We start from the raw sequence: 15,545 nt of genomic DNA on the forward strand, positions 1-15,545 counted from the left end.
GCTTGTATATTTTCCTACGCGGCGAGCACGAGCCGTCGTGACGAACGCGATATATCGCGTTTCTCTCGCCAATCTGCGGATCGTTCACACGTAACAAACGTCTAGCAGTCAATTAGATATTCCTGTGGTGTGAAAACGCGGCTTGACACGTTTCGTGCCACTGTGGAAATGCAGACTTTCGCAGGGACTACGGAAAATTATGAAAAAAAGTAATAATTGGGAAATTTAATATTTGGGGAAATTAATATCTGGAAAAATTTTTTTTGGGGAACTTCATATTTGGGAAAATTAATATTTGGGGAAGTTTAATATCCGGGAAAAATAATATTTAAGGAATTTAATATATGGAAAAATTGATATTTGGGGAAATTAATATCTGAAAAATTTGATATTTGGGGAAATTAATATCTGAAAAATTTTATATTTGGGGAAATTAATATTTGAGAAAATTAATATATAAGAAAATAATTATTTGAGAAAATTAATATTTGGGAAAATTAATATTTGGGGAAATTTAATATCCGGGAAAGATAATATTTAAGGAACTTAATATTTGGGAAAATTAATATCTGGGAAAATTAATCTTTGGGAAAATTTATATATGGAAAAATTAATATTTGGGAAAATTAATATTTGTGACAATCAGTATTTAGGAAAATTAATATTTGTGGAAATTAATATTTGTGGAAATTAATATTTGTGAAAATCAGTATTTGGGGAAATTTAATATCCGCGAAAAATAATATTTAGGGAAATTAACATTTGGGAAAAATAATTTTTGGAAAATTTAGCACTTGGGAAAATTAATAATTCGCAAAATTAATAATAGGTTTCTAATGTCCCTTCTTCAATGTTGATTTCCATTTCAAACCACAAATAGATTTTACCTTCGCCTGAAAAAAGTTTCACTCCCCAGAAACGTGCTGGGTCATTGGTGACCCACGCGGCGCAGAACGTTCCAGCAAATATGGAAGACGTTGGGTCGCAGTTTGTAGCATCTGCATCGTGTCTATTCGAGTTTGCAGTAATTTCGATCAGGCGAGGTAGCAGAATGGCCGCAGAACTTTAAACCTTAATTTCCGACCGCATGTCGGCGGTTAAACGTTAAAGCTGCAACATCCTCATTGGCAACTGTTGCATTTGCATAATATATGTGTACCTATAGTATTGTAGCCACTTTCCAACGATCAATCTCAGCGTGATCGTGTTGCGTGTGTCTTCTGCCAGATTTCTTTCTCGCGATGTCTATAATGATGTGTTCCTGGATCCTCTGGGTAGTTCTCTTTTCCTTCCAGCGGCTGGCAGTTATTCAAAGAGGTACTTTGAACTTTATGGCACCTACTGTACGAAGATCATTCTCTCTTTATCGAATTCGTAGCAGGAGGCCCAAATTGTACCCCAACTCTTTCGTTTCTGGGGCAATTGCTCTTATTGTTAGCAATGCAGCTATTCGAGTCGTCGATAGATTCCTCTTGAGCCTATTATGATAAAAATAGTTGCCACGAAATTATATAAAAAGCCATTAATGTGGTTTCAATGAATTGTGGACTCTGCATTCAGACTTCAGATTTTAAGTTTCTTCTGCAAAGAATCGTTCGGTTTCAGATTCACTTATGTCCACTAACTCTGCAATTCGCTTACCAAATAAGGGGGAACCTTTGCAGTAGGAATTTTCAGTGTTCAGGGAACTTTCCTTCCTTCGCAACCTTTCCAATTCCATTCGCGAGAGCTATGGAACTACCAGACACAGATGGAACAGAAACAGGAGGGGAAACCTTTGCAGTAAAAATTTTCCCTTTTTTAAAAAGATTCCTTTCTTTTTTCCAATTCCTTCAATTTTTCGCGCGAGAGCTTTGGATCTAGTAAACATAGCTGAAGCAAAAATACAGCAAAACTTGGGAGTACAAATTTTTAATTTCTCAGAAACCCCTTCTGATAAAATTTCCCTTCTTTCCGAATTCCTTTAATTTTGCGCGCGAGAGCTTTGGATCTAGTAAACATAGCTGAAGCAAAAATACAGCAAAACTTGGGAGTACAAATTTTTAATTTCTCAGAAACCCCTTCTGATAAAATTTCCCTTCTTTCCGAATTCCTTTAATTTTGCGCGCGATAGCTTTGGATCTAGTAAACATAGATGAAGCAAAAATACAGCAAAACTTGGGAGTAAAATATTTTAATTTCTCAGAAACCCCTTCTGATAAAATTTCCCTTCTTTCCGAATTCCTTTAATTTTGCGCGCGAGAGCTTTGGATCCAGTAGATTTTCATAGAATACGTAGATAAAGCAAAAGCAGAGCAAATAATTGCAGTAGGAATTTTCAGCGTTCAGAGAAAGAACTACCCTTCTTTCCCAAGTGCTTCAATTCTATTCCGGGGAACTGTTAAAAAAAAAACAGGGGAAACATTTCCATAAAAATTTGTCAATTTTCGGGAACCTCCCTTCTTTCCGAACCCCCTCAGTGGTTGCTCGGGAGAACTGCGGGGCAGGGCTTCCTTCGAAATATCGTTGTCCTTTGAACTTGAACTTAGGACGATCCTTTCTCTCGCAATCAACGACGTGATCGTGATGCTGGCGGTCCCCTGTGCGGAAGTGGTAGGTTCCACGCGTAGTCAGTTTTATTAGGCCTTCCGGCGTGCGTGCCGCGCTCAAGTTACTCGGGTGTTAACATCCAGGGTGGCTATCTGTTTAACGCCGCTCGCACGCTTCTTTCCCACATTTATAAACGACACGTGAACATTTTTCGCGCGTGTTTACGCCGCTCTCAGATAGATTCGACACGGGCCCGACCTCTGTTTCCTCGCTTTGCACGTCGCTGCAACGTTCCAAAGCTGGCCGTGACAAAGAGTAGCTTCAAACAATGCTTCTGAGATGCGTCTGCGGGTATAACAGTTTAATATTATTCCAGTTCCGAGATTCCAATGTACTTCTCGATTCTGCCAATTAATTTTAAACGCTACTGGCGCCCATACTTGCTAGGGCCTACAGCTTGTTTCCATGGGTAATAAAATCGAGAAAAAAATCAATCAGTCATTCGTCGAAAACTAAATTAATTTATTACAAAATGGAAGTAAATTAAATTGTGTAATTTTAAGTAATTGGAACATCTGATTTCAAAAGCTTGTCAAAAGTAAGGGAATTTGTTTTTTTTTCAATAAAACTCACATGAGGGGATGAAGGAACTAATGCATAATCATATTTACATAGTCAAATGTAAAAAAATCCAATTGTTTTGCAATTATAATAAAAGAACTGAAAAGAGTGAAAATCGGCCTTCGAAAAAGTGGGTCGTAATATGGAACAAACACCTAGGAAATTTGTAAAGAAAACTCAAAAATCCTTACTCTTTTTTTTTATTAAAAATGAAGATTTATTAAGTGGGGAAGATCGGGGTTAAAAGTTCCGGGGGTAAGTTGTTCCGACGGTGCTATCTTCAAAATGAAAAGAGCGTTGTACTTTAAATTATTTTTTCCGCGTGAGTTGATCACGCCACTCTGTCGCCCATTGTAATAGCGTCCGCGACAGCGATTCGTGTGGGTGTGTAAGCAAGAACCAGATTCTAGTCGCGCACCAGATAAGTAAATATTTTTCTATCATCATTTTTTGGTCTATTTCGATTATTCAACGTCGATATTATCGATTGATTCGTTCGTATGGATCAAATGACATTTAAGAACATGGTGTAATAGTGTTTATCGCTTCAATATATGTGTAAGCAGAATAGTCTCTGAAATTGTAAAATGTGTCGACAGGGGCTAGTTGTTACCGCAAATGTATAAATTGTTCCTGCTGTGCTTTAAGGGGGGAGCCTGGTGTAGCGGATCGAAGAAATCGATTTTCTTTTTTTTGCATAAATCAATAGTTGAACATCACGACAATATGTTCCCAAAGCCGCAAGACGAAATTCGAAAAATTAAAGCGGATATAGCCGATTTTGCTACGGAGAGCCAGGCTACCACAAAACTTGAAATGTGTTTTTCTCGAAACGACAGTTTCACACTTTGCGGGCAATGTAACTCAAAAAATATTCAACCAATCGACTTGGCCTTGTGCACGGATATTTGTGAACATTTTCTTCACAGAGCTAAGTTATTGGTATAATGATATTGTTTAAATAAATAACTTTTTTTTAGACATTTAAGGCAAAATTTCGTTGGAAACAGTGAACTTTTTATTCAAGAGGCCGCCATTTGTTCATTTTGCATCTTTTAAGTTTCAAATTTCTTCATTCTGTGCGTACACTCATAAACTAAAAGAAAATTGTTCGATTTTTGGTTTCAGATGAAACCAAAAGACGCTACGTTGCCCGCAGTCCAATAATTGCGTCGCCAACGGACTGGGCATAACTTTGTTATTTGCCGCTCTTTTTTAATAATTTTTTTTTGTTATATACCTTAACCTGTTAATACAATATCCTGAAAGTTTCAGAAAGATCTATCAAATACTTTCTTTAAAAAAAATTCCCGAAAAATGCCTCGATTTTCATTTAGTTACACCAGGCTCCCCCCTTAAGATGCGAACATATGAATGAAAAGCGGAGAGGGGCACGACTTCCATCGAAATAAATGCATAAAGATAAAAACTGTCGCTAGAGAATTCAGTATCTGCCACTTGACTCTATCGAGAGTTATTCAAAAATTGTTGGACGTACAAACATTTCTTTTGCAGCACGTTATACGGCATCAAACGCTGAACATTTTGTCCATCTACGGTTTTCTTCTACCTCGCACCGTTACAAAGTTATACTCGAAAAACGAAAAATCGCTGAAAATTTCGGGGCTGATTTTCACCCCCTCAGACTGTTTTTCCGCAGAAAAAAAAATCGTTTCTTACATACTCCGACATGCTCTACAATCGTACGGAGTTTCATTACAATCAGAATTTTCGGGTTCGATATGTTTCCTTGTAAGAAGAAAGTAACTTTATTGGTAAACTATTGTTGAATAATCAAGAACACGCATATTTAATGCTAAATTATATCAAAACAATACTTCGTAACATACCTTCGCTACAGTATTTAACTGTTTGATGCACTTTTCAGTTTCTTTTACACCCCACGAAAAATATGAACGTTTCTCTTTGAATAATTGATGCCCGACTGATGCTGAATTGTCAGTATCATCGCCTATTCTGTCTAGGGATCTAGTATACACGCTTGCCTGAAGAGTTCGTTATTTCTTCATCGAAATTTCACGAAGTGAAGTCCATATTACCTGCCTTTACCCTATTGATTCCTAACTACGTACCTAAATTCAAAATTCGGTTTCACTATTTTCTTCACCTCCCCGAATGAAATCCTGGTCACGCCTCTGCGTGTTTTATATAATAGAAAATGGAAAACCTAATCGTCTACTGCCTCTAATTGAAATAAGCGAAAGTGTTGGCCAGGCCAGCCGTTTATTTCGAACGCAGCTTAAGAAAACTAATAACCCTCAAGAAAATCCTTCAGGCCTAACATAACAAACTTCAAACATTAAACTTGCCGTTTCCAAGCCGGTATAAATCACAGCTGCTGTTCATTGAACAAAGGTTTGATCGCAAGCAAGCATTTACTAGGTGTCTCGAAGACCAAGAACTAGGTAGCGCCTCCCAGAGGATCCTTCAAGTGGAACAGTCGAATTTCATTCCACCGTAGTTCCCAATCCCTGTTTCTCGAGCTATCTGTTCAGAGAAAGGTCCATGCATTCGAAACAACCTTTCGAGAACAGAAACCAATCCTTCCCATGGAAACTTCTTGAGCGCAACAATCCCATTTCCTTCAACTTCTCTTACTAGAGCGATCTGTGCGATGCGCAGCCATCTATTCAGAACAAGCAATCCAGAACGAAATCCACACGTGACAGTAACTCCAAAATTCTGTGCAATCGTGCCGGCGGGTTTGAGCGAAATGGTCCCCCCTCAGCGTGGCCCAATTAACCAGAGTATCCACTGTATCGTAATTCCGTTCTGTTGGAAAGTTCGCCGTATGATACTGCGATCGATGGAAACGTGTAGTGGCTGGGAAATTTGTATCGAGGTCGTAAATTAAAGCATCCAACGCCGGCAGCGAATGATGTATAGTTGCTTCAGTATCTGAGCTTCAAATTGACAGAAATGTGAGAAGCTAAGGACACGAAGCCTCGATCGGAATAGCTACATCAGTCTGTGTCATCGATTGATGGTTCAATTTACCACCTCGCTATATTTTCTTAAGTACAGTATTGTCTCGGGGTTTCTGACTCGAAATGAGGTAAGTCCTAGCCAGAGCTGGGAAAAATGTAATCTAATTACAACTTACAAATTAGGATTAAAATTGTAATTGTGTAGTTGATTACACATTATTTTCTGTAATCGTTCATTTAGGTAGTTGACGGAACCAAATGGTCAACTACCTAAATTAACGATTACGGAAAATAATAATGTCGTAGATTAAATAAGGAACAAAATTATTTTTTACTTTTTAGCGCTTTTTTTATTTTTTTAAGTCGATTTTAATTTTTTTTTAAATTTTTTTTTTTTTTTAAATTTTTTTATTTTGTACTTTTTAGTTATTTAAGTTATATAACTACATTTGTTTAAATAATATAATATATAATACATATATATATGTATTATATTATAATACAAATATAACATGATATACAATATATATTATAATATAATATTACAACGTAGAGGGGACATATTCCGAGCGATCCTTCTCGCTCCTTTCTTATCAATGGCGAGCGCAAGATGGTACGAGACAGACGACGTTGATATTTTGTCTCGCTCTGTTTTTCGGTCGCCCGTATTATAATGAAACAGATTCCTTATTTTTTGGCGTAACTTCAAAACTACTGGACCGATTTTGATAATTCTTTTTCCACGACCTAAGTTGATCGAAGCCAAACTAAATGCAACAAGTTTCACCAAAATCGGTTCAGTAGTTCCCGAGAAATTCGCGGACAAAAATAATACGTGCAACATACATGCATACACTCACCTCGAACTGAGGAACCTCTTTCTTTTTGAAGTCGCTTAAAAATGCCCCTTGTCTTGAAAGAAGGCGACGTTCGGTCCCAAACCATCATCTTCTTTCAAAACAAATCTGTACTGTAGCAGCTCTAATTAAACCTTCGGGCCATTCTTCTCATACCTCTGCTAATTTCTGCCGATGCTCGAAATATATATGTACTTCAACGCGCCACCGATTTCGCGACCTCGCTGTACCTCTCCTCCAGCTGTAATACTATACCGCAGAAACGGTGGCTTATTAGAATGAGCAGCGTGAGTGTGAGAATCGAGTGCTGCATGGCAGAGTAGCCAAGGGAGTAGGTAAACGCTGACCATTGTCTGAGTTTGTCTCCGAAACGTGGGAACCGGCCGAGTGTTTTAACTCGGAACGATTTGCCAGGCGACGGCCGCGGGCGGACGCTGAACCACGCAAACCTCATAAACGACGTTCAGAATGGACGAACGGCCCCCCCGCCTTGCATTCTCCATACAGGGTGGCTCATTAAACACTCCCTGCTCCGTTTCGACTTGTCTCGGACCCAAACGTTGAAACTACACGTGGAGGGTTCTCAAGCCAATCAGTGTAAGTCCATTAGCATTAAAACCGAGATTTAAGCTGTGTCTCTGTTGAATAATTTTGCCTAGTAATTCCGCGATCAATATAAGCACCGCTATTTATTCCTTAAGAATAGTAAGGTAGCGACTTAATTCATTTATTAACCGAACGGTTTAACAATAAACGGGTGTTTGAACTACGTAACTCATTTTCAGAGAAAGTTGGTTAAGTTACACTAATTGGCTTCTGAACCATCCATATAAAATGCAACGAGAATTCCTTCTCGGGGCCATTGTTCTTAAAAGTCTAAGCTCACCAGTGTGTAGTTCTTTTAAAATTGGACGTGATTTTTTTACAGCAGTAATTAAATTGCTATTCTAGTAGAAGTATATTAGTGTTTTGGAAAAAGGTCTGAGGCTTTTATTTGGGGAATGTGAAGGGCATCTTTGAAGCCTAGTTGAAGCTCATGATCTTTAGTATAACGAAGGACATTCTTACCTTCTTTTCAATCCTTTCAGCTACGAATACTTTTGCACAAGATTATGTACATTGTGGGTCGAGTCTAGGGTCTTAGATTAGTGATTTAAAAGCAGCAAGGGGAAGGGGAAGTTGGTGGGGCCTTTGAGTGCCTTGCTTTGAGTCAGGACTCCAGGGACGTAGTCGGCATACTTTTTGGATATTTAAATTTTAGGACCATTCAGCGTGTTAGAAATATAATTCTTGTAATTGGTGACGAATCAGAAATGGGAAAAATAGTGGACACAGTGGTTATACCTTATACTAGGGATGGGTTTCTCAAAACTTTGCACTTTTTCGTGATTCGAAACTCGAAAGCCAGATAAGGAAAATTATAAAATTAATGAATAATAAGGTGGCTCTTATTTACTCTTGCTAAAAAAATTTTTCAAGATTTTCTTCGGGGCACCCACCAGAATAGTTCCAAATAATTAAAAAAAAAATCGGGTAAAGTTTGAGCTCGATCGGATAAAGGGAATGGGCACCCCTGGGCCCTTAAACATTTAAATCATTACTTAACAGCTGGCGAAGTCGATTTTATATAATATCCTCCAAGTTATTGATTAAATAAAAAAGTATGTCAAACAAAAGTTGTAGATCCGGACAAGGAGTATCTTTTATTTTCTATTACTTTTTCTCGTGCGACAAACGGTTTTCGAAAAAAATCCGAAAAACTAAAAAAAAAAACTCCCTCAAATTTTGAAAGTTTAAATGCTTCTAGAACACTTTTTATTTATGAAGGCGAACAAAAAAATGGAATTTTTATTTTCGAGGACTATTTTTTTTAACATTTAACGGGGAGCGTATACCTTAATATGCGGAAAAGATAAAAAAAAATTATTTTCAGTGTTTGATATGTCATGAATGTTTCCTGAAAATTTATAGACTATATCTTCGCAAAAATATCGAAATATGAGACTCTGATATTCTTTTTATTCAATTAACTGGTCAATAGAGATTTATGCAAAGATTTTGTTCACCTCAGTTCCCAAAGCATGACATTCCATTTACAAAACAGAATCATCACTTCAAATTTCGAGAGTTTCGGATTCGAGTTTCGAGAATTTAAAAATTACCTTCGAATCCACCCCTACTTTACACCATCAGAGTGGGTCCCACGTTACTCGTTACATTTCTACAAAGCACAGTGCTCGCCGTGGTACAGCGTGAATAGTAAACTTTTTTACTGGTATCAAGCTCGTACATGGGTCCATAGTCCACGGTGCACAGTTTCACCCAGACACATGTATTTACAGGTCCTTAGTCCGTAGCCAGCGTTTCGCCTGTGCGAATGTATGAGTTCATAGAGTTAAAGGGGTTAAATATGGAGCGATAGAACACTCCTCGGTGAGCCTAAGTCGAGCTATAAAGTTGAACTGGCGACGAATGGAAGAGTTTGACAATGCCCAGTTTGACTTCGAAGATCGTGACTCGTTCCAGTACAAGTTATCTCAGCTCGCATTGCTTCGAAACGTGTTTATTCCGAGTTTATAGATTTTTCATGGCGAAGGTGATAGGAAACACTCGGAGGAAGCTGCAAGTAGGAAGTTCTCGTTGGGAAATCGCTTGCGCGGTGACGTTTGTGCACTTCGAAAGACGTCAACGTTGCGAAACGATCTCGAACACATCCAATCGATCGTCACTGGCTTTGAACGGGGGAGAGAGGAAGATAGCACGCTAGAAATTAGATGCAACGAGTCTTCTCTTTTGGTCGAAACACGGACGCTGGCAATGATTTCATGGATAAATAAAAGAAATGGAGGGTGATCGAATCATGAACTGATTGACACACGACGTATAAATAGAGGCTGTCGTCACGCGTTTAACAGAAATACAGTCGTGTTAAGGCGTATGGTAATGAGTTGATCTCGGGCAGACTGTTTAGTGTTGAACGCTGTTGTTACGAAACTTGTACCTACTAGTTTACGACAGATCGCAACACTGATGCCTGTGTAATGTTGAAGCTTCGAGGAGTAATCACTTTCTTACTGCTTTGGCTTCCTCGTTCCTGGTTCATGAATTCGAGTGAATACTTTATTCATGAAGAATAAAATTGTTCGTGTTTATTTCAACTTTCCAAAGCTGGAAGTATCGTAAATTCAAGTAAGGACAGTCGACATATGTACAGGGTGTGTGTTGAACATGTACTTCGCGTCTCTAGATAGAAAGATATGTGAGAAAATGCGTGCTAGGAATTAAAAAAAGGTATTTTTGTTATTAAGCTACGTGTACGGAATTCGTATTTTCTTTTGATCCGATTCTACTCGTGAGTTCTACTCATTAGTTGATTCCACTCGTGAGTGCTACTCACGAGTGATTTGCACTCATATGTTGATTTCACTCGTGAGTTCTACTCATAAGTTAATTCCACTCGTGAGTTCTACTTATAAGTTAATTCCACTCGTGAGTTCTACTCATAAGTGGTTTGCACTCATATGTTGATTTCACTCGTGAGTTCTACTCATAAGTTAATTCCACTCGTGAGTTCTACTCATAAGTTAATTCCACTCGTGAGTTCTACTCACGAGTGATTTGCACTCATATGTTGATTTCACTCGTGAGTTCTACTCATAAGTTAATTCCACTCGTGAGTTCTACTTATAAGTTAATTCCACTCGTGAGTTCTACTCATAAGTGGTTTGCACTCATATGTTGATTTCACTCGTGAGTTCTACTCATAAGTTAATTCCACTCGTGAGTTCTACTTATAAGTTAATTCCACTCGTGAGTTCTACTCATAAGTGGTTTGCACTCATATGTTGATTTCACTCGTGAGTTCTACTCATAAGTTAATTCCACTCGTGAGTTCTACTCATAAGTTAATTCCACTCGTGAGTTCTACTCATAAGTGGTTTGCACTCATATGTTAATTCCACTCGTGAGTTCTACTCATGAGTGGTTTGCACTCATATGTTGATTCCACTCGTGAGTTCCACTCATAAGTTGATTCCACTCGCGAATACTACTCATAAGTTAACTCCACTCGAGAGTTCTACTCATAAGTTGGTTCTACTCATAAGTTGAATCTACTCATAAGTTGGTTCTACTTGTAAGTTGATGCTACTTATATGCTGGTTCTACTCATAAGTTGAATCTACTCATAAGTTGGTTCTACTCATAGTTTGATTCCAGTCCCGAGATCTACCCATAAGTTAACTCCACTCTTGAATTCTACTCATAAATTGATCCCACTCATGATTTCTACTCATAAGTACTGCCATCATTTCCCCCAAGTACACGTACAAGATTCAAGCACATCCTGTTACGTTCCAAGATCATCTAAGTTACTCTACTTCATTACTCCTCCCGACAGTTCAAACAAAATCAATTGGCCACTCAAGATCACCTAGGCGCTACCCCCACTACACCAATCCCTTATCCCCACCGCAACACTCGGTTACCCCCACGTCTACCTCTCAGCGTGACTCCCACTCGAAAGGGTGGCCGGGTGCATCCACTGAAATTCATACCGCCAGCAGTAAACAGAATGCCACCCCCTTGAACCCGACCAGCCAGCATCTGATCCGCGCGTCAAAGGAATCGGATCAGCCAGGATGAAGGGAGTTCCTTCTCGCGTTGCACGTCTCACAGCGGCGCTCGACCGTCGGAATTACGTTTCAAAATAGCGTGTGTGTCGCTCGGTTTCAGATGAACCACGTTCAAGGTGCAGATCATGGGATGACGTAGGACCGACGAAAATGGAAACTGTCGGGCAAACGCACAGGCAGCACCACCCGTCCTTGGAGGCGACCAGGTCCAACACCTCCACGCAGTCGGCCAGAAGCGAGGACTCCTGGTGCTCTGCGTCGGACCATGACCTCTCCTCCGACGACGAGAGCGAGAAGAGTAATATCAGTATTAAGTAAGCGTGGACGGTGTCCCTTAATTTACAGACTTCGTAAACGCAGCTAGAGTTGCCACTCATACTTGAAAATAAAGCATCCTTAATTTAATAACGAACGAATTATTTATATTTTTTAATATGAATGTTGAGTGCAATAATGCCATCGAGTTATTTAAAAATGTTAAAAAGGTGCTCCGTAATGCTAAATGCAATAAAAAAATATGTTTGCGAGAAATAAAAACTAGTAAGATCAAAATATACTTTTAGTTCTTTCGAGCGTAGTTTATTTTTTACATGCACTCAACGAAAGCAAATTTACGTTATTTTTCTGTAAGAAATGTGGCAACCCTAAATGTAGCGTGCATGATGGGCAGCGTGAATTAATCGGTATACAACGTTTCCACTCGTTGCAGAAGTAATTACCAATTGAGGAACACGCTGCACAAGGCAAGGACGCTCTGCGACAAGTGGAGGTCGCAGAATATGCGAGTGAACAATGCCGACCCATTGGATTCACCCGGGAACCATGGAAGGCTGTCCAGATGGTTCAGCATTCGAAGAGGATCGACGCAACAGTACGACGTGGACTCGTCGGACACTGTGTCCCTTACGAGTCCTATCAAGGCGCCGCAGATGCCGCAGCTCTGCGAAGTAATTACCTTTACGGAGTGCTAGGGACCAGTTACACCCTTCTGTTTTAACCCTTGGACAGCTGGCAGCTTCACTGCACATTGGATTGATTCATTGATACATTGCACAGTGTAAACTGTAATCGCATCGAGACACTCCTTAGAATAAGCTCTTGCGTCAGACCCTGATCTTTGTATGATTTAAAATTCTTATCCACTTCAAGAAATAATACTGATAGTGTTTGATCCGGGATGAAGTCTCCAACGATAACTATGTAGTCGTTATTGTTCCCTGGGATAATGAAAATTGAGGACCTTGAGATCTCCATCTTTACCAACTTCGAGTAAATTAAAAAAAATTGTTTATAAAATGATTGCTTTGATTTAATATTGAAAAGAGGACACTAATTGAAAAGTATATATTTTCACAGAATAAGCAGTAGTTTTGAGTTGATAAGTTTTTAGTTATATTTTTGGCATGAAATATTCTATAATAAAAATATTAATATTAATCCTAATTCTAATATTAATACTAGAAATATTAATATTAGAATTATTTAATAGAAATATTAATATTAATTATTATTATTAATTCTAATATTAATATTTCTGTTATTAATATTAATTCTAATATTAATATTTCTGTTATTAATATTAATCCTAATAATATTTCTGTTATTAATATTAATTCTAATATTAATATTTCTGTTATTAATATTAATTCTAATATTAATATTTCTGTTATTAATATTAATCCTAATATTAATATTTCTGTTATTAATATTAATTCTAATATTAATATTTCTGTTATTAATATTAATTCTAATATTAATATTTCTGTTATTAATATTAATTCTAATATTAATATTTCTGTTATTAATATTAATCCTAATAATATTTCTGTTATTAATATTAATTCTAATATTAATATTTCTGTTATTAATATTAATTCTAATATTAATATTTCTGTTATTAATATTAATCCTAATATTAATATTTCTGTTATTAATATTAATCCTAATATTAATATTTCTGTTATTAATATTAATTCTAATATTAATATTTCTGTTATTAATATTAATTCTAATATTAATATTTCTATTATTAATATTAATTCTAATATTAATATTTCTATTATTAATATTAATATTTTTACTTTTATTTGCAATAAATCCCTCATTTGTAATCGGATTTGCATCAACCATACACCAAACGATATGGAAATTTCTTTTACGTATATTACACGTCATAATTCAAAACCTATAAAAGAATGGCGTTGCACCCCTCTTGCTGCAAGGCCCTCAATTGTCGCTCCCCCTCCCCTTTTTTATGCGCATGATATAAGGCAAGATATGCAATGGATTACGCAGAGTTTAACGAGACGCCTGCATCTGTTTTTAGGTGGAAGAGGAGAACAGCGCAATGGTGCAGTTCCAGTGCATGCAGCAACGCCGGCAAACTCCTCCCGCTCTGCCGCCGACACCTCCGAATTTAACTCCTCAGCAGTTGAAACGTCGACACATAGTAGCCGCTATCGTACACTCCGAGAACAGTTACGTGTCGACGCTACAGAGGCTAGTGAACGTGCGTACCCAACCAGCCCGAACAGCGCGCGCGCGCCTCAGTCCTATTCATCCTACTGCGTCTCGGCGAGTCCGAGTGCCCGTTGAAAATACACTTTCCGTTTCAGGATTACAAGAAGCCTTTGGAGGAGTCCTCGCCGCCTATATTGAGTCAGGCGAAAATAGCGACGTTGTTCCATAGATTGCCCGAGATACTGCAATGCCATACGTTGTTCAGAATCGCACTAGCGGAGTGCGTGCGCTCATGGGACAAAGACGAAAAGTTAGGCGACGTGTTTGTAGCAAGTTTCAGCAAAGCAATCGTTCTTGACATTTATAGTGGATTTATAAATAATTTTTCAGTAGCTATGGATTTGGCTAAACAGGAATCGAAAAGAAAGACCGCGCTCGCTGACTTTTTCAAGGTGCGTCACACCGCCGTTTACCTTTCTAACACTTTTCTAACGATCTTATCCTACAATCGCTTCGATTATGCTTCAGGTCAAGCAGATAAGCGCGCACGACAGATTGTCCTTCTTCGGTTTGATGGTTAAACCGGTCCAGAGGTTTCCTCAGTTCATACTATTTTTACAAGTAAGTGCTACGAGCTTCCGTATTAAATCCCCCTCGAGAATGATGCGCGGTGGAATGACCGTAAACTTTCGTTAGGACTTATTGAAACACACGCCGCAAGGACACCACGATCGAATGTCGTTGCAATTAGCGCTTACACAATTAGAGAGCTTGGCGGAAATGTTGAACGAGAGGAAACGGGAGGCGGAGCAGTTCCAGGCGTTTAAAGAGATGCTGAGACACGTGTCTGGAAAGCTGTCTCACCGGCCTCTGTCGTCCTCGTCTAGATACCTCATAAGGGAAGATAACGTGACGCAATTGGTAAGTGTGCAGTTCCCAAGAAAGCAAGGAGAAGAACAATGTACACGTAATATGCGTATTACCATCAATTTTCGCAGGAGTTTAATCAAAATGGTATGATAACGAAGTCGAAAAGGCGAAGGTTGCTCCTGCTGAATGACCTTGTAGTGTGCGTCTCTGTGACCCCAAGGTCCGCGGAGGATTTCAGTGGCAGCGAAAGGCTGACTTTAAAGTGGACGTATCCTGTGTCAGATATCGAGGTATGTTAAAGAAACTTGACAGTAAAGCCGAGAAGCTAAGCTATGCAACGCTATGCTATGCTAGGCTATGCTATGCTATGCTATGCTATGCTATGCTATGCTATGCTATGCTAAGGCTATGCTATGCTATGCTATGCTATGCTATGCTATGCTAAGGCTATGCTATGCTATGCTATGCTAAGCTATGCTATGCTATGCTATGCTATGCTATGCTATGCTATGCTATTCTATGCTATGCTATGCTATGCCATGCTATGCCACGTTTTAAAAAAATTAGCTGCAATACATTCTTATGGAACCGTTTCCACCAAAAGCTAAGTTAAAACATAGCATCGC

At 38.5% G+C, this 15,545-nt stretch overlaps 1 protein-coding gene across 9 annotated transcripts in view; it reads left to right on the plus strand.

Moving 5' to 3' along the window:
• LOC143371577 (rho guanine nucleotide exchange factor 10) overlaps positions 1-15,545 on the plus strand; it is a 77,391-nt gene that overhangs the window by 56,737 nt on the left and 5,109 nt on the right. For all 9 annotated transcript variants that reach the window (XM_076816879.1, XM_076816898.1, XM_076816903.1 and 6 more), the window contains 7 exons: positions 11,690-11,903; positions 12,299-12,536; positions 13,916-14,098; positions 14,205-14,501; positions 14,578-14,670; positions 14,746-14,970; positions 15,048-15,209. In XM_076816879.1, the coding sequence (XP_076672994.1) occupies positions 11,690-11,903; positions 12,299-12,536; positions 13,916-14,098; positions 14,205-14,501; positions 14,578-14,670; positions 14,746-14,970; positions 15,048-15,209 (1,412 nt within the window). The remainder of the gene's footprint in view (positions 1-11,689; positions 11,904-12,298; positions 12,537-13,915; positions 14,099-14,204; positions 14,502-14,577; positions 14,671-14,745; positions 14,971-15,047; positions 15,210-15,545) is intronic.

This window comes from Andrena cerasifolii, chromosome 1 (assembly GCF_050908995.1).
Source record: "Andrena cerasifolii isolate SP2316 chromosome 1, iyAndCera1_principal, whole genome shotgun sequence".
Lineage (NCBI taxonomy): Eukaryota > Metazoa > Arthropoda > Insecta > Hymenoptera > Andrenidae > Andrena > Andrena cerasifolii.